Source organism: Ammospiza caudacuta, chromosome 8, assembly GCF_027887145.1.
Source record: "Ammospiza caudacuta isolate bAmmCau1 chromosome 8, bAmmCau1.pri, whole genome shotgun sequence".
Classification (NCBI taxonomy): domain Eukaryota; kingdom Metazoa; phylum Chordata; class Aves; order Passeriformes; family Passerellidae; genus Ammospiza; species Ammospiza caudacuta.
In genome coordinates, this window is record NC_080600.1 from 24,376,498 (window position 1) to 24,396,581 (window position 20,084).

At 35.6% G+C, this 20,084-nt stretch overlaps 1 protein-coding gene across 2 annotated transcripts in view; it reads right to left on the reverse strand.

The window, feature by feature from the left end:
* Window positions 1–949: 949 nt before the first annotated feature.
* GAD1 (glutamate decarboxylase 1) overlaps window positions 950–20,084 on the reverse strand; it is a 32,809-nt gene continuing 13,674 nt past the window's right edge. For both annotated transcript variants that reach the window (XM_058809438.1, XM_058809439.1), the window contains 11 exons: window positions 17,140–17,252; window positions 15,674–15,789; window positions 15,458–15,537; window positions 15,199–15,253; window positions 14,108–14,224; window positions 13,885–13,949; window positions 10,500–10,578; window positions 8,754–8,903; window positions 7,316–7,423; window positions 6,557–6,646; window positions 950–5,136 (listed from right to left, as the gene is read on the reverse strand). In XM_058809438.1, the coding sequence (XP_058665421.1) occupies window positions 4,963–5,136; window positions 6,557–6,646; window positions 7,316–7,423; window positions 8,754–8,903; window positions 10,500–10,578; window positions 13,885–13,949; window positions 14,108–14,224; window positions 15,199–15,253; window positions 15,458–15,537; window positions 15,674–15,789; window positions 17,140–17,252 (1,147 nt within the window). In that variant the 3' untranslated portion in view covers window positions 950–4,962. The remainder of the gene's footprint in view (window positions 5,137–6,556; window positions 6,647–7,315; window positions 7,424–8,753; window positions 8,904–10,499; window positions 10,579–13,884; window positions 13,950–14,107; window positions 14,225–15,198; window positions 15,254–15,457; window positions 15,538–15,673; window positions 15,790–17,139; window positions 17,253–20,084) is intronic.

Below are 20,084 nucleotides of genomic sequence, written 5' to 3' on the forward strand. Positions count from 1 at the left end.
TCTCTTCCTCATTTAATTCCTGTTCTTGAGTGAGCAGTACTCCCAATTCATGTATCATCACCCTCAACATAACTGTCACAGCTTGCAAATCATAAAACATTACAGGAGAAATCCAGGCAGGTGTAATTCTGTTGACCACAGAGAGCTGTGTTAACTATCCACAGCCTTCTTGTGGTCCTAACATTTTCCTGAATAGTCTGTGGATAGTCTGTGCATAAGCTGAACATTCCTTAATACTCACACAATACAATCATCTTCCATAATTTTTAGCGCTCTACATGATGGTATTTGTATGCTACACTAATTGACTTAATAAGTTTCATTGTATGTATTTTTCTCATGACTAATTTGTTTCATAAAATATTTAACTTAAAAATAAAACTGTTCTTAAGAAAACTCGTCCTAATTGAAGGATGTTCATCCTACCCTAAAGCAATCAAAATAAAATTTCCTATACATTGTTAACATCGATGACAGTCCTACAGATAATGCATAGAGCAGCAATTAATCAGAATTTATCTATACCATGAAAAAAAAATCATACTTTATATATACCTTAAAATTATACTTTAATTAAACTGGAGTTCAAAATGTACTCTTATTTTTTCAATCTATTTCGTGTAAAAATACTAAAATTATTTTATCTCCTACAAGAGAATAGTGGGTTACCCCAAAGCATGGTCTGTAATCCAAGACTTTAAAGCACATTTTTCATATTACATACAGTACTAATGCCTCAACAATCCTGTCCAAACTGACCAAGGTTCTGTGCTTGTGGTTCTTCCACAGTCACTGTTGGTACAAGCTCACATTCAATCCACAATTAAATTAAAAAGTTGCCTTAACATTTGCCTTACTATTTTTAAGGTGAGGGACAATGTTGCATGGCTTTTGTCTCATATTCTTAAGGAAACAAAAGATCTCACAAAAATTATATGAGACAAATTAGTAATTTTTAAGATAAACTTTTATTGAAAAATTAAAACTGCATTGCATAACTTCTTTATAACTTCAACATTTCTTAAACCACAAAACAGAGATTCTGTTTAAAAAATCCCTTCATGTTTGTCACCATTCAAAAAACAGATTATGAGCTAATTTCATGATGATTTTAAAATTCTGGATTATTCCCAAGGCCCCTGCTTCTGTCTGTATGCCATGAATGGTATAATCTATCTTCCCTAAAAATTACCTTTAATAACACAATCAGAATTTTTCTCATTCAAAATCACCAGCTGCTCTTGATTTTTATCCAGTGGTCAGTCTTTTCCAAATAAATGACATCATTTCATAAGCACTCCAGCTACCTGTTCAGCTAAGATCTTGCCTATTGTTTAATTGACCTGAATTCACCCATGCAAAGTTACAGTGATTACAGGGACAAAAGTCCCTGTGATATTAAAGGCAAAATTGCTAGCTCAGAGTGTATTTTAAACCTCAGAAAAACAAAGTTGCTCACCTGGAATTAAAATGCTTTACATTAGTCAATACTCCTGTATATCCATACATCCTAATCTCTCACAGTCAATAGTATATGGATTTAAAAGAAGCAAAGTTCCAGGTGAGCCTTAGTCTGAGAAGCTGTGGCATATTACTCAGATGGAAATGACCTAATAAGAAAAAAGATGAGTTTTCTCACTAATGACTACAACTGCTCTGTTAAAATCAGTTAACCAAGTCAGAAATTATTACGAGCACAGTGCCTGTTAAACACAGTATACCTCATAGGAAAACACCCCAGAAGCTGATGTTAGAATCAAAAGCTTTGCAAAAATCCAATTGTGGTCATCTGTGTCAAGACACAACACTGCAGAAAAGCAAGATAAATGCAGAGGGCAGGAAGATAAATCCAAGCCCTCTGTCTTTAGAGACAACACCTATGCATTGACTGTCTCACTTCCAAAACAAGCAGAAGGAGCTCCATTATTCCCACTCAGCTGCAAACCATCAATGGCAAAAGGAAGAGCCTCTGATGCTTTTAACCTTCAAAACACAAGGTACTTCATAAAAGGAAGAAGCAGAAATGTTAGTGAGCAAAACATTATACATGCACTGAGGAGGTCTAGATCTGTTTCTGACTGCATTTCAGAACTGTCAGGGGTGTGCTGTGTGAATGCCATCAGCTGTATTCTGGTCCTTCCTACAGCTTCATGATCAGGATGAAGATGGTTCTCTTCACCTTATTTATTTGCTTCAAGGAGAATTAACAGCTCAGATACATTAAACTACTATTAGAATGTTGAGATGGTGATCTGGTTATAGGGTTCTTGAGGTTAAAATATTAAGGTTAGAGGACTGAGGGGAAAATGGAGCTTTAGTAATACCATTATTGACAAGGGAGATGGAGGAAATCAGAAATTCCCACCTAAGAACTGGGGTAATCATAAGAACCATGGCATTTGTGTGGGAGACCTAAAATCCTCTAGTGAAGCTAAGTCACCAGTTATATGTCTTTGGATTAATTATATTAGCTCATATTGTTTCTCATAAACAAGAAGGACTGAAAGAATTTTTTCAATCTTCTGTAGCTGCTCTTTGAATAAAGTAAAACTGAGACCAGATTTCAGACAGAAGTCTGAAATAAAAATGTGACATGTGCTTCTTCAAAACAAGCTTCTTCCTGTACTCTAAGAACAGCTCTCAATGAGAGGTCTTCCAGTTTTGATGAATAGCTGGTATCTATAAAGAATAGCATTCAACATTATGGAAGTTAGCACTAAAGTCAATGTTTATGCCAACTACACGAGTACTGCAGGCCTCAGGTCATACAGCATGGATATTTCCATCAGGAAATGTCAAGTGTTGAATTCACAGTAATACAATAGGCTTATAATTGAGCAAGATTGAGGTTTGAGATCAAGAAGGCAAGAAACCAACAACACTGTCTTGAAAAAATCTAATGAAAGGAATACTGTATTGGTAAGATTACTAGGGGGTTTCATGATATGGAATAACAATGCAGATCAATTTAGAAAGTCATACTCATAAATCTAAAGGTCAGTGACAAATTTACAATAATTTTTAGCTTCAACTCAATTTGAAGAAAAGATTTTACAGAAGATTTTGAAAGAGGAATAAGCAAGAGTTCTATGAAAACCTGGAAAGGCTGTGCTGTAGGAGACAGCATTTACTGTAGCAGGTTCTTCCTTCTCCCTGTGCTAACACAAACCTGAGATACCATCCTCAAAGGACAACCAGTGGGACCTGCAGGATGGAAATCTCTCTTACCTGTAGCTGTCTTTCCACAGGACTGACAGGGGCCAGAGAGACGACAAAAACTGCACGGCATGACTGTATTTCACTGAAAGTTTCTAAAATAATTCAGTTTTATTACTGAGGTGGAGGGGAGGGAAAAAAAGCCATTAATTACTGCTTTGCAAAGAATCACGTCTGAAAACACTTGAAATTAGCATATTCCATTTATCACCATGACACTAACTCAGTGAACAGAGGATTATTGAATCTCCATTTTGTTCCACTACTCTGTTTCTAGTATGGACTTTTCCACTCAGTAATATTGATTAGCTAATGATTAAAATTGACCAAGCTGCAGATGAATCTGGTGTCTATACTTTGAAAAGACTAACCAGTTGAAATTACTGGGACAAGCTGGCTGTATTAAAAGATACTGAGATTCCTTTTGGTTTTATTTAATTTATAAGCTCCAAATTCCATTTTAGTGAAATTCCATTTCACTAAAAGAATGATGTGGTTAAAACTCCCACAGAATTTAGTTCAAATGGTCACAGAGGTCAGTTCTGAAATAAAACTCAAAAACAAGGGCCTTGGTTAGCAATCAATATTCACTAGAAAAGCATTCAGAACACTGAACAGTCTGACATTACAATAAATAAAACTGAAATTTCTAATAATTCTAATAGATTAAAGGGATCCCATAATTTGATAGTCTATACACAATGTCAGAATTCCTTATCTTCAGTAAAATTATCTGTAAGTTATACTTTAAGGGCACTAGGATTTAAACAAAAGTGTCAACTAATATTTTCATATTTTTTCTTTGGCTCACAAAGACACTAAAATACCATAAACATTATTTATAACTTCAATAATATATAAATAGGTTACATTACAAATGGAAGAAAATACAAGACAACTCTTCAGCATGGTAAATCTCTGCATATAAATAAGCAAATGTTTCAGATACCTACAATTAAACAGTTATCTTGCTGTAAAACTATTACATTGAAATCCTTTTACACAAATTAATTTAACAATAATATACACAATCTACACAAATTAACCTCTAAAAATACAGCAATAATATACCTGTTACAATGACTCTGCTACTGTCATCCCCTGATTTGACACTAAAGGGCAAGTACAACTGTTTCACTCAAAGGTGCTCTTAGAGATTGCTGTTTTGTATGTGAGAAAAGCACCAACAATAAGATCTAATACTGTTATACATTTTCTTTAGCTCCTAAGAATCTACATTTTAGAAATGTTTCTATATGTCTATTTCTGTCTGGCAGAAAAACTTGTAGCACATTATCCACATCAAAGTTGTTGAAGGAAAACTTAATTTTCTTAAAGTGGAAAACATGCTGTGGCTTTGATCTAACTTTATAACCACTTTATATATATATATATATATATATATATGTATGTATATATATAATTATGTATATTTATTTATACTGTACATATATACTGTGCAGAGATCTTAATTTGCTATTTTAATATCTATTAATTTTCTGCTGTCTACAATAAACAAGACCAATGTAAGACTCAATAGTACTTCAACTTCAAGATAATACATTTTCCCTCAATAATATGATCTACCAACACATATATATTTCAGTAGCCTATAGTTGTTTTGTTTAAGGATGTCTTAGGAGATTGCAACTTACAGAATTTCCTTTAAACATGTTCTGCAGAACTGGGTTTAAAAAATAGCCAGTGCTGGAAAACAGTGAATTCAAGAAATAAATCATTCAATCCCTACAGCTCCTGCCCCAGCCTCTCAATTTCCTCAATGAGGAAGTCAATGTCAGACTTGGTTGCTGCTGGGTTTGAGATGACCATTCGGAAGAAGTTGACTTTATCGCCCTGAGGCTGATATCCAACCATGGTGGTGCCTGACTCCATCATCAATGCCTTGATTTTTGGTGCCACCTTTATCATAAAAAAAAAAATCACAAAAAGATAAGATTGGCTAATTAAAGAAAAATTGACAACAATAACATCCATCTTTTTGATTTACAAATTAATAGTATCCCAGAGTATTTGCTGTGTAATAATTTTATATATTAAATGTATATCTCATTTCTTTGTGCTGAAGATTTTGTCATGCTGAAACATTTTCTGCTTCTGTATGAATGTCCACTCCAGACCTTCTTGAGGGTAGTGGATATTTTCCATGAGAATATTATGTATTCTCAAAACATTTTATGGTGGGGGACAACAATGGAAATTTTTCAACAAGATCTAAGTAATAAAGAATATTTTTTGTTAGGATAAGCCATGGAAACCTTCCAGTAGTTTTGCAGTACTGTGCATTTACCACAATCTCACTTCCTTGGTTTAATTTACAAGGAATAATGTTCTGACAGTCTTAATATTTGGTATTGACTAAGCCCAGTTTTTCCATCCAGACTTTCATTCTCCTGCTCTACTCTCTGCCAGGCAAGGTCAGATTTCTGGCTCTTTCACTGTTCTGTAGAATGCTTTATGATGTCCTCTAACATTTAACAGGGTTAAATCAAATATTTCATCCCTCTTGCTGTTTCTTACTTCTTACCGCTATCTTCCTCTATTCTCTCTTTGTTTTGGCAATTTCTTTATCTAACATGGGACTGGCTTGACTCAGGAATTTTACCCAGGAATTTCTAGTCCCTTCTATTCTCTTCCCCCATTGTGATGCAGCCATTAAATCCTCTACAAAATCTCCCAAGTTTGCTCATTCTTCTCCCTTCCTTAACAAACACTCACACATACAGACACAAAGAGCAATTATTTTTGACACTGTGATGTCATTCTTTTGTCTCCTGAATGTATTTCATTCCTCTTCTGTCTAAAACACTACTACAAAATTACTGTATTTTGCTTCCCTCAAGTCCTGAATAACATTGTGTCTTTTCTGGTGGTGCTTCTATGATGCCTTCCCTTTCCTCTACTACTTCAAATAAATGTATCCCAAAGTCCTCCAAAGGGTATTCATTTTCACTGAAATGCATTATTAATGCAATGGCATTTAAAATCAGAATAAATATCTGAGAAGGAACTCACAGGTTTTCATGTGCTTTACCTGTCCAAGCATTTTCCAACAATTACCCTCTATTTCTCTTGTAGATAAGCTGTCCTATCCAAAGAAGACTGTGATTCTGTAGGTCTAGCTACTTTTTGAAGGCTTGTAACACTTTGAGCACAGGATAACCGAATATGTTCTGAATCTGGTTCTATAGGCAAAACATTACTTGAACATCAATATAAATGAAAGACACAAGTGAACAAATATCAAGGTCATTACAAGCAATGGAGAACTGACATCTCAGAATTTGGAATTATCCTTTTACATTTAACCAAAAATACTTACCCTGTGTAACTTTTCTCTTCTCTCATCAGAGTCTGGCATGCCCCTGAGACTTGGAGGAATATACCAAAAACATACATTTGTATGCTCTGGCTGCAAAAAGAACCAAACATATGCATCAATTAAAAAAATTATACAGCTCATTCCCACACTAAAGGCTAGTCAGTAGCATATTTTATCACAGACATGAAAGACAAAATATAGTGTTAACTTTTCTAGTCCTGCATGTTAAACAGACAGAAATGGATTACAGTACTGCTGCTTGCTCTGCTGCCTTAGATTCCCTATACATTGTCCCATTTGCAATATTTAGGTTGCTAATGAAGTGCAAGTGCTTTTCACCCTTGTGCAGTTCTATGAGTAACTGTTTTTCAGGATCACAGCAAGGGCAATCCAATTTTCCTTTCCTTAGCAAAGGGAGAAATGAAGTTTATACTATGATCCAAAGGTTTCTGTACTGGCCCTGGCAAAAGAATATAGAGTAAAAATAGCAGATTCTCACTTATGTACTAATGATCTCAGTATGAGTAGGTTGTATTAAAGCGTTCTTCATGCCCTAAACTGAGAGGGCCTCTGTGGAAGAAGAGGAGATAAACCTGACATTTATGGTACAAAACCACATGTATTTGACAAAAAATCTGCTCAGATGCCAATAGTCATGTAGTTCTTTAGAAAATCAGAGCAGTTTTGCATAGCTGTCTTGAAGAACTGTGAGAAGCATGAAGATAGATTTGGCTCACACATATGTGAAAGCAAACTTACCTGCCCGTCAAATACCATCTCAAATTCTTCTCTGTTTTTGATTTTAGTGTAGAGATATTCTGCCAGCTCCAGGCATTTATTGATCTGATTTTCAAATCCTACTGTACCCTATTTTAATAAGAAAGTAGGTATTAGTTAAATGGTCATTTTTTTTCCTGCTCTGATGCAATCACCTTTTCAGATAAGTTTCACTCTTAAATATTTTCAGGGAGAAAACATTTAGCAGTATTATTTCTTGTAACTTAAAAGTAGCATTAATCAATGGTTAAATAGTGGCTAAAGGTGGCCCAATTGTAAGTCACTGTTTGGTTTGTCTCATTTTAAGAGAATTTATTATGAAAATAACAAGGACTTTCACTATTTTTAGTAGATTATTTTTGGTCTTTTATATTTTTTGGGCTTCCAAAAATATTATGGATATCATGTCCTGGCTTCACAGCTGCTGCTGAAAGACCAGAAACTTAGAATGGGAATTCAGTTGAAAGTGTAAGAATTGGGAAGTAAAATATTTCCTCTGAACAGTTTGCTAGAAATGTGCATTTAACCAGCAAGCAAGAGTCTGCAATATGTTTATTGTGTCACTTGCCTACCCACTGATATCTTGTCAAGGTCATAATCCCAGAAAAAGTATATGAATATTGATAATAAATAGTTGGGGGGTTTTTTAAAGTACACTTTGTACATTAATGAAGAAGCAAGCATCTTCTCCCAAAGTGAAAATTAGTTTATGATTTTAGAGTTTATCATTAGATTTAATATCAATTTTATTTTAAAAATTAGACTCTGGACAGGTTACCCAACTGAATTCCCGTTTTGCCAGCAGAAGATCAAGAATAACAGTAATGAGATGACTGCAGATAAAGCAACAAAAATGGAATGTGTTTTCTTGACTACATAAATCCTCATCTTGTGAACATGTAAGCCTGGACAAAAGCCCATGCTTAAATGCATCCAGGCATACCACAGTAGTACCAGAATAACTGTGGAATCGTCACTTGGGCAATGCTTGCTCAGAAAAAGGCCTTGTTTTGAGTTAAAAAGTCACTTATAAAATTTATGCATTGAAATGTCATATTCAAAGGATGAATATGACATTTCAAGTCATCAAGGCTGCTCTGCTGTTACAAGTAATCTGTCATAAAATACTATCCAAGTGTAGAGCATCACAACAAGAGATCATTTTGGTGCCCTGCACTCTATGGTTTGTCTGCAGGACTCATCTAGTGACTTAAATCTTTCTTCTAATTGCCATCTGAATTTACTGACAGCTAGCATTGTTCTACAATTCACATAGTTCCTAAGTTAATACTTGGATATTTCTGTGTTTAGAGATTGCAATGACACAAACATGTATGTTAAAATGAAGTATTCCATTACATGACACTTAGAAATTAAATAAATACATTTCTGGGTTTTGAGCCAAACTTTTGTTATTTACCTTTGCTTTCCACATCAACCAGAATTTGAAAATGTCTACATGTCGACCACACTGTATTGCCTTATCTCCAGTGTCATAGGAGACATCATACTGCTTGTCTGGCTGGAAGAGATAGCCTGCACACATTTGATTGCAGCCCTGAAGGATACCCTACAACAAAAAACATGTACACTCACATGACTTACCTGGCATTTGTGCATGAGAGAACGTACACATTAATAATGTATAAAAATGTATTTCAAACTTGTACAGGAGGATTGTTCTTTGATGGGACATATTATAACATACTGACCTTGTTTTGCAAACCTGAGCCACAAAATTAATTTCATTAACCTAAGGCGATTCTCTTAGAAGTCTCTGAGTAGCCATATGGTTTTACACACAGAAACACCCTCCTGAGAAAACATTCACAGATTAATTTGGAGACTTAGTTTGTGATATTAGCTTTCACCACTTCAATTTATAAGCCTATGTTCTTTAAACTTAAATTTATGATTTGTTAAATTACCCACTAGAATAAAGCTCTGGTCTCTCAATGCAACAGATTGCTACACAAAATGGAGTGAAAAATGTAATTGAAGGTTTAAACTTTGAATATTGTTCAGCTTTATGACACTTAACATTAGGGATAAGTATAAGCACAAATAACATAAACTGGACATTTTTTGCATATAAATTAATATGGTTCACAGACCAATAGAAATCTAGGAACTACTGGAAAAAATGCCTGGTGGAAACACCAAGCAGCAAATTCCTTATGTTACACAGAAGTCTTATATGTGATGTTTCTAAAATGGTTCACATTTCCTTTAGAGTTTAAAACTGCTTTTTGCAAGAAACTTGAAGACACCAGTGTGTCTCATAAATGCAAAAACATCTATCAAAGTTCTCATACAGAGAACAAAAACTCTTGCCAGAATCCTGCAATAGCTGGCACAATAAGCATGCACGCCACTAAACAAAGGCTTGTGCTTCCCTTCAATAGATGTGTTTTACAAAGGGAAATAAATGCTGCAGTCCTCAGTTTAGAGATGGATTGGTTGGAAGAGCAATGGCAGACCTAGGGCTGCAGCTTCCAATTCTTCCATTCCAATTCTATGCACAGGGATTACTGCTTCAACTAAGTGCTTCTAGTAGCAATTGGCATACAAGAGGTTAGTAGGCAACATCATTAGTCCTATCCACATGTGATACCATATGATTTTTTAAAAATCATTTAATAAAAATATGTATTGCTTAAAAGAAACAAGACACAAGGTTTTTCTTTAATTCATGACAACTAAGAATCTAGATGCTAGCCCTAAGAGTCATAATAAGACCAGCATGTTTTCTTTTCAACAGAACTGGGAAACTTCTAAACCACTATGTAAGGTGAAAACTTGCTTCTTACTTAAGCAGTTTAGACTGTGACCAAGTACTAAAGCCAAGGTTCTATGTTCAATGTATCATAGAAACAAGGGGGCAGGTTCTCAGATGAAGTACACTAGCATGGCTCTGTTGTTGCTATCGGAATATGCAAAGATCCAACAGGTGAGGATCTGACCCATGTTGTCTACAACTTTAATTTAAAAAAGCCAAAATCCCTAGGACAGATAAAACAACTTCCAAAACACAGTGTAAATCCACACAATTATTCCTTCCAAAAGAAGTTTTGAAATTAAACAGATTTTGCAGTACCCTCTTAAAAAGAAGGGCTTGATATTTACTTTTTAAAAAAAATGTTTAATTATTAAATATAAGGCAGACCTTCTCCCGGACAAGAATGGCAGAACATTGTAACAACACTCCCATCATCTTGTGTGGGTTCCAAGTGACTGAGTTGGCTCTGCAAAAAAATTACACATTCAGATAGGTTTGGAAAACAGAAACTTAATCTGAAGCAGTCACCTTTGTTTTCTGCTTTCAGCTGGAAATACAGGGAGTTCTGACCATGATGATATCACTATGGGTATTATTGCTTTCTTAAGTGTCTTCTTTCCCAGCTATGCTGTCTGGGAAAGGAATTTTTTTCATGTTAACATTGCAATATCAGACTTGTGATTATTTTATATTATTACTAATACCAGCTAATAAGTATCAGACTGATTAGCTGATACAGTAACATCGTCCCCAGATGAGTTCTCTTCTAGAAATAGCACTAATAAAAATAACAAAACCTCTTTGATATGTTCTATCGATTCAAGGTACTGATTGGGAAAGTGGGGGGTGTCAGACAATTAAGGGACTAATATGAATTGTGGGAGAATACAGTTCTTTACTGAACAGCTGCTGGAAAAATAGAAAGGAAATAAAAAGATGTTCTGCATGCTTACCTGCTCTTCAAGTTAGAGCCACAGCCCTTGCTTGTCAAGCCTGTGGACTGTTAAAAGGCTCTAAAACCTTACATCTTATCCTACCATTCTCTATGTAAAGCTTAAAATTTCTTACATGTAAACATAAGTCAATGCACAAGATCACTTAATTTACAACTCAAACAGATGTTCTGTATTTTAACATACTATCCTAGACAGTTTAATGGTGACACTGAAATAAATGTGCCAACGTTGCACATCCATTGACCTTTCCACCCCAAGTAATTAATTACCAAGCGTCCCCTTGATTCACTGCATGTTCCAGAGAAGAAAAGTGCATAATTGTATTTCACGGGCTATGCATGTGTTTTTACAATGTAGTTGAAAGAAAATTAAAAGGTATTTCCTCCTCTTCTACACCCTGCTCTCAGAGAACACAGACACAACCATAGTTTCTCTGTTTTGAGGAACACAGTGATGTCTTCACCCAGTCTGAGGACCACTGATTTCCAGATACAATTCCAATCCCTGTATGTGCTAGATTAGACTGTAGCACCCCTCAGCTGAAGGAACAGTGCAGCCTGTGCTGTACCTGGGGAGCTCACCATCCATCTGACATCAGCTGCTTATGCAGTGCAAACCAGCAGATAAATAGCTCAGACTTATCTTTTAGAAAAACTTCACCAATAGTTCAGATGAAGCAGTCAGGAAAATGGAATTTATATAACAACTTGTTTCCTTTTGAAAACACCATGCCTTCAGTTTAGCACATTCATTTAACTTTCAGGGTTTCAAACAAAGACAATTTCAAGTCGCTCCTCACAAGGAGCATTAGGTTTATGTTAACATGAAGCTGTCACTCTCTCCTCAGTGCAGCCCCCAGCCAGAGGCTGTCCCCCACAGGCAGTCCCAGCTCTGTGCCATGGCAGCATGCCAGCCCTCCATGCCAGTGTGCCCAAGCTGGCCAAGTACAACCTGTGTTATCAGGAGAGCCCAGCTGGGGCCCGTGACAGGCAATTACCCCGTGCATGTGGGCCCCATCCCCTGTCTGAAACCTGTATAGCTGACTGGGAAAGAAATCATTTCATGCTTCATAGCCTGCTGCTTTCTGTATTTACTTGAAATTATGGCCTTAATTAACACCTTAGGGTTGACCTCAGGTCAAAAGGGGTGTGCCAAACTCCTGTGACCAAACCTCTGTATCTTAAGAAAATTATTTTGCAATGCTGACTTAATATTAGACATGTTGCCGTGACTCACAAGTAAATTGGGCTGGGCAAATGTTGACTGGATTCTTTCTGCTGCTTCAGGGTACTCCACATCATATGCTGCTGTCCTTGCAACAGAAAGGTCCCCATGGTTTTGCTGCCAGTCCTTCCATACACTATCCTTGATGTTGTACTTATTCTTCACTTACTGCATGAGATGCCCACACCTAGGACAGTTTGTTTGCCCTAAAGAAGAGCATTGCTCACTATACTCATTTTACTATTTTACACTGTGCCATATTCAGAATGACCAACTCAAGGGAGCAATTTAATGCTAATTTAAAAGTACATGGATAGAGCTTGCTTCAAATATTTTTTGCCTCCACAAAGGCTGATAGCTGCAATGATGGAAAAGATCTAAAGTTTGTGATTCTTCATTGCTTTTCGGATTTTTTTCAGATGGGCACCATTTTATGGTTGAGTGCTTTCAGAGAAAATCTAGAGATCAACACAGCCATGGGAATATAAATATAGCATCTTCTACAGACTTGTCATCGTTGGATATGGGTACAACTGTGCCAAAGACTATGCCTGGAATGACTCCTGAGTCAAAATTGTAAGAACCAGTGGGAGGGTCACATTCTCACTCTGCTGTCACTACCAATACAAATGCTTTGCCTCTTTAAGTTTGATTCAATCAAAGGCTGGCTTCTGGTCTCAGTGGGCATCTTGGTAAACTGGGTTACCTACCTGGGGGTACACACATGCTCTTTTCTGCAGACTTCACTCCGACCTCAACAAGAGCTTCCTGCTTGTTTCATGTAATCCCCACATGGCACCAACACACAGGCCCCTGTGCCCTCAGACAGGTGACATCTGTGACCCTTTCTGGCCTCCCTGTAAATGACCTCAGTCTTCTCCATGGTACAGCAGAAGTGTAGCAGCTCTGTCTATCATAGTCCTTTCAAGCCTTCAAGGTACTGAAACTTGCCCCTGAAAATTGCTGCTAATTCAGTCTCTACCTCCTCTCACTGTTGTACACACCTAACTATTTGTGTGTGTGTTTGTGTATAAATAAAAGTGATATAAGACTAAGCATATGTATGTGTTCCATTTACAGAACTCATGAACATACACTCTCTATTTTCCAGAAAATGTGCAAACATCTTTCAGGAGAGAACCTCTACAAATTCCCACTGTGGGTATTCATGCTCAAACACCTTCCCTGGATCCCTCACTTATCACTGGTATTCTCAAAGCCCTACATTTCAGAGATTGTCTAGGTCTCACACTTCATTTTTTTCTTCAAATACTTCTCCATCCATTTCCAGACTTATGATCCCTCCACAGCTATTCACAGAAGAACCTCAGTTCCTTTTTGCCAAGTAATATCCTTGTCTTCCTTCAAATCTGCTGAAAACTTACCTCTCACTCAATGGTACATCACAGATTTTTTCTGTAGCATTGTTTCCATCTCCCTAGTCTGAACCTTTTCCTTTTGCCTCACTATTGTTTAATTTAGTGTTTAAACTCCTCACTGTAGCAAAGGAACATTTTCATGAATTGCTGAAGTGTCTTGTACCTTGTGAAAGTACTTTAAGAACAGAATTACAAAGAGGCCCTGGGTAGTACCTTTCTATTCCACTCAGTTTGTGACGGTGCTTTCGGGACATTAAGAGTCCACCCCCCCAGGCAGCCTGGAAGAGACAGGAAAATAAGAAGAGTCATTTTTTGGAAAAGCTCAACAGATTTTAGTTTACTCAGCGTCTAGTAATAAATATTTTAATTCAAGAAAAAAAAACATGTAAACTGAGATCCTCTTTTGCCCCACTAGCAGCACTTTTTTGTTACTTACATCAACATGGAGCCAGAGGTTGTATTTTTCACATATATCTGCAATCTCCTGTATTGGATCAAAGGCTCCATATACTGTTGTGCCTGCAGTTGCATTTACAAAAAGAGGAACATATCCCTACCAAAAAAAAAAAAAAAAAGTCAACTATAAATTGAAAACACTTTCAGAGAGAAAAAAAAAAGAAAAAAGAAAAACGAAAATAATTTCAGAAATATTATCTCATTTTGTAACCTAAAAATGTTTTATAAAGAATATTATTTTGTTAAGTCTCTTTCAGTGAAGAGATTCAAACAATGTAGTGGAAGATGAACAATATTCAAGTAAATTTGGGACTTTTACAGTGATATAAACAAAAATTAATTAAATATGATTTGTAAGTCATTATTTGAAAGCTTGAAATTGTTCCTTTAGTCCTTATCTACTAATAAACAGAACAAAGCAGAACAAAGCAATCTAAAACAAAAGCAATAAATGAGAAACTATCAGATCAAAGAGAGACAGTTTTGAATTAGATGAAATAAATGTGAGCTGCTATTTCATAGAGTTCCCAAATATAAAGAAGTTAAGAAATAAAAAAAAAACAACTTGATTTCTCTTTGGTTATTTTATTAAAAATCCATGGGTTTTCCCACTGCATTGATTCAAGAAATAGCAATTAATGCCAAAAATTTAATCTTATTGTCTATATTTAATGAATATACGTGCTACCTACATGAAATCTATAGGATTTTTAAGGGCTCTCTAGAATCTTTTATGGGTTTGGCTAAGTTTAAAAGTTTAGATAAAAGATTTTGTGTTTCCATGCTTGTTTCCATATACTTCCACACAGGAAGTTATTTTTAAAAATCATGAGCTACAGTTGTGGTTCAAGAGTTAAAAAGTCTTTTGGTTTTAAACAGAAAATGGAAACCTCACCAAGACATACAGATAATTCTGTAAACAATACATGAATGTATAATTAAACATATAAAAATACTGTTATTGTATTTATATCATTATGAAGTTCTCTTTAAAGTCCACACTCTGGCTTCAAAGGAAGAAGCAATTTTACTAAGCCAAGCATTTAAGCACCAGTTTTTTAAAACACAAACCTTTTCTTTTGCTTCCAGAATTTTTGCCTCCAAATCAGCTGGTATTATTTTGCCTCTGTAATTATCACAGAAACAGAAAGGCAAAGAAAGTTAAAGAATGTATATGTAAATAATAGCTGCAGTTGAAATAATTTAATAGGATTTTCTCAACAGGCCATTAGCATCTTGACACACTGTACTAAATCAGTCCTTAAACACAATAAAACAAATTTAACACATGAACACATTTAATCTATCAAAACTTTAGCATTCATCCTACCTTTCATCGCATTTTATCAAAATAACATTGTCTGTTCCAAATCCAAGTGCAGCTCCAGCTTTCTTTATTGAGTAGTGACTCTGCAGCAAACAAATGAATATGAAATGGAGTGATTGTTTAATGGTGAAGCATTTTCACAACATATGTCACGTTATGACATATGTTGTGAAAATGTAAACTTATGTAAATTAAGAATTAGCAGTGTATTAAGCTCACATGCTCTGAGGTAAAGAGAACCAGTTTAGGGACTGCAGCCATGCCTTTGGTTTTAACTTCAGGGAAATACTTGTAGCGTGCAGCCATTATGCTGTACATGTTGGAGATCGCTCCTCCTGTGAATGAACAAATAAATGAGTAATACAATAGTGATAATGACAACAAAAAGTATATCATACCACAGACATTTGTGTCTCATTTGCATAATGCAGTGAAAGTGGCAGTGAGCTATGAAAAAACATTTCTCTGAAATGTACTGGCATCTGTCTGAATAGCCCAGAACAGACCCTCGAGAAAGCCAGAGTAACAATCAGAATTTCCTGAGTGCCATCTTTTCCAATTGCTATCATTTTGTAACACATTCCTAAAAAGTTCAGCTTCCATTGTGCTGCTTTTGTGCAAACTTCTTGTTTGCAAGAACAACAGGAACTTATTAACTTGTCTGAGATTGAAGAAATGTCACATATTGGATGGATTTATCCCTTCTTACTGTAGATGTAGAAGTAGATGCTGAAAGGTATATTTCTACAGCTGAGCTACTTCTTCTAAACTCTCTCACAGTCACTTATGGGAAAGAGGTATGTCACAGGCTATGATTCACCTAATTTATTTTCACACTTAATTTTGAAGAATTTGAATACAGGGAAAGCACATATTTATCTTGGTTTGCTGCTAAAAAGAGCACTGAACAACTAGCTCAGTTCTTTGGTGCAGACCTCAAGCTTTAATAAGAACAATCTCACTCCTAAGCCTAGGATGACTTCTTCCTCTGAAATGTTGTCATTGATGAGAACACAGAAATATCTGTACTTTTCTAGCAGATAGGAATGGAGTGTGCACTTTATGTGGGCTGCTCCAAAATGAGGTGGTTTTGTCCTTTATGCTCTGTGCTAGGATGGTGTTCCCTCATGCCAAACCCAGAAAAGTCCTGCTGGGCATCCACATTGTCCACACATTGGCCCAGGACCTTCACATGTTTCATCACCAGTCATTTCTGCCACTGCCTTTATGTTCCTTGCATGGGAAGACACATTGTCCTGGTCTTTATACACAGTCATACTTGTGAATGCAATCAGATTATACCCCAGATAACGAGGCCCAGAAAGCGACAGACAACCACAAACTTTTTCTGACTGTGAGCCCAAATCCTTGCTGACCACCAAAGAAACCAGTACATGATTTTTGAGAACTTCTAGTCAAAAGGAGCTGTGGTTGCTCAGTGCCTCCAGAAATGAAGCTCATAAAAGGGGTGTTTAAATGCCTAAATCTGTACTGTGGTCAAGTTTTAAATGCCATAGTTCATAGCCATACACAGATAATTTTTGACCCCAACTATTCTGTGGGATGTTTAAACAAAGCATTCCTACTTCTAAATTGCACATAGTGTGAGTATTCAGACACAGCCTATGTTTATTTTAACTTTGGAAATTTTAGTCAAACCACCAAAACAGAGAAGAAAAACTCACCAGGTGAGAATATTCCATCACCATCTTTGTTTGACCATCCAATAATCTCCCTCATCTTTCGAAGTGTTATTTGTTCCATGAGGACAAAGACAGGAGCAATTTCATAGGTAAACCTGCATGGATAAAGTAAAAACACCAAGTAAGCACAATATAGATACAGATTCTAAAAACACACGATAAATTCCCAGACTGTGATCCTTTGTTAAAATGCTCGAGGTTTCTAAAAGTTTTCCTGTAACTTGAGGTCCTGATCCTGAAATTTTACCCAAACAAAAATCCTCAGGAAGACAATATTGGAAGTACTGATGAATAAAAACTGCAGTATTATATATTTTTCAGCTTTCTATATAGTGAATGTAAGACCAAATGTTCAACATCATAGGGCTGCTGTCTTCTGTACAAGTTTGTCCTTTAAAACAACTGTTTCCCAAAGTGCCAATTCCACACTTGTGGAATAACATGCTGCTAAGTCCTTATGAAAACAGTGAACTTCATTGAGCTAAATAAAACCATAATTAGAAGTATTGAGCTAGGGTTTCAAAATTTAAATATAATTAATTATGTGGATTTATTCTGTTGATGATCTCCAAGGACAACTTACTTCTACAATACAACGTGATCAATAACTGTCAAGAGTAATTACAAATGATGATTTTCTAATTACCAATTACCAAAAACAAGTCAGCAGTCAACTATTGTATCCACTTAATGAGGGCAAAAAACATTACATATCCTGGCATGCCCTGATGTCAGAGTCAGATATGTGGATGGAAATTGACAACCATACAACTGTTCTGGTGATCAAGGTAGATGGACAAATTACTACTGCTGTAAACAAATTCTGCTTACTGTCTGTGGGGGAAAAAAAAGTAAGGGGGAAAAGGAAGCAGAGAGAAATGAAGAAATCAACCTCTGATTTCTAAAGGAATCTGTAAGAGTATGACACTCTGACACTTCAGGTTTGACTGATATTCTCTGCTTGAATAATTTTGCCAAAACGTCTGTATTGTCTCTCTAATACTAAAAAGATATTTTGAGAACAGGTACTTGAATGAGACATGATATTAAGAAGGAAACAAGTGTCTGAAAAAGCTTGTCCTTTATTTACAGCTACACTGGTTGCTTCCACTGTTGATATTTTCTTCAATTTTTATGTGTCCTTAGTCCATCAGAGAAACACGACCATTATTCTTAAAATATTCCCTTAATATTAAAGATTTCTAATTTGTTTAATTATTGTGACTGCTATTTTCAAAGCCAAAATACTACTTATTGTTTTTATCATCATTAGAACTGGCAGAGACAGTTCCATACTGATCTGAAGTTTGGGTGCTGCTACTATTTACAAATGGACAAAATTAATAAACCAGTGTCTGCTAATAGTGGTTTGGGGTTGTTTTGTTTTTAAGCACTGAAGTCTAGAATAGATCCCAATTTTTATTTAGGCAGAATGATCAACCTATGTCCACAGGAACTCAGCAGTCTATAGATCACTGTAGCTCAATACAAGGTACTCTTAAGTCAATGTGATTATTTTTTCCCCACCAGTTTAACCACATTTTGGGTTTTGTCCTGAGACCTTGCACACTGAATTTTTAATATCTTTAAACACAAAGAAAATACTAATTATTTATTCTATTCTGTAGTTATTTTCTAAGTCTCCAAGAACTGACAAGAAATAAATGATAGCAGATGTTTATAAATTGCAAGGCCAGTGAAGCTATATTAGTTGATGGGTATGAATTTACAAATCACGTCTAGTTAAAGCTCATTCCATCTTACTTGTTTTAAACTTAAATTATTTGGAAAAATTCTGTAAAACCCAAAAATGTGTTTACAAGGAACCATCAAACTTTAGAACCAATCTCCAAAAAAAAGCAGATTAGATTTTCCTATAGTTACAACATTTACAGGTATTTCTGTGAATTAACTGTCACAGTCATGAGTATCAGCTCGTTACTAACACAATGTACTAACTGGTTTCTTGGGAGAAGCCAGTGCTGGCATAATTCTGCTCTCACATAAAGGACAAATTACTTTATCAGACCAAATTATTCTAGCTACCATTCTCTTGTTGGCCAGCATGTAAAAAGCAGTCTGAGAATAAACACAGAACATTTTACATCAATTTTCTATTCATAAGCATATTTGCACAATACTGAAAACACCCATGAATTCCCTTGTCTCAGCTAACAGTGGGCATAAACAGAACTTCCAGATAATTTTTATTTTTAACCTCAGTTGGCTGCTGCATGGTGACAGAATGCCCTGTGCTACAGAACTGGATGAATAATGAAATTCTGAAATTCCCATGCTGAAGGTCTCATGATTAGAGATTGAGCTATGAATAGCACATTGATACATTATTTCCAAGTCAGTGGGGAAAGCTTATTATGTTTATTTTTATACATTATCTTCACAGTGACACTTAAGTAATATTTCCTGATGATAATTTAAAATTTTAAGGGAGTACAGATGTTCTGATTACTCAAAACTCATCTGCAAAAGAAAACACGTACTTTTAATTGTTCATAAATATTTTAACTATTGTTTATCTGTAGAAAAGAAAAAATGGCATATCAAAAACATCCCTACTATAATTCAATGTTATGGTTGCTTTTGTGTTATGTGCTCATGTAGCTGTAATAGGTTGGAACAGTTTCTAGGTAAAGGTCAAAACCTGTTCTGGTGTGCTGGAACACTACTCAAAACAAATACCATGTTCCCCAGAGCTCACAGAGGTGATTGGGTTATTTTTAATAACCTTTTCTGTCAGTTCTTAGAATTATATTTTACAAACATCTTCCTTTAACCTTATTTGCAAGTACTGTGTTACTTGAAAGCACACCATGTTGACTTTGGTTTTCTGAAAAAAGGGCTCACAAAGCCTCATGCTAACAAATAGATACTAAATTTTCATGTTCACAGAGAAGTATTTTCAAGAT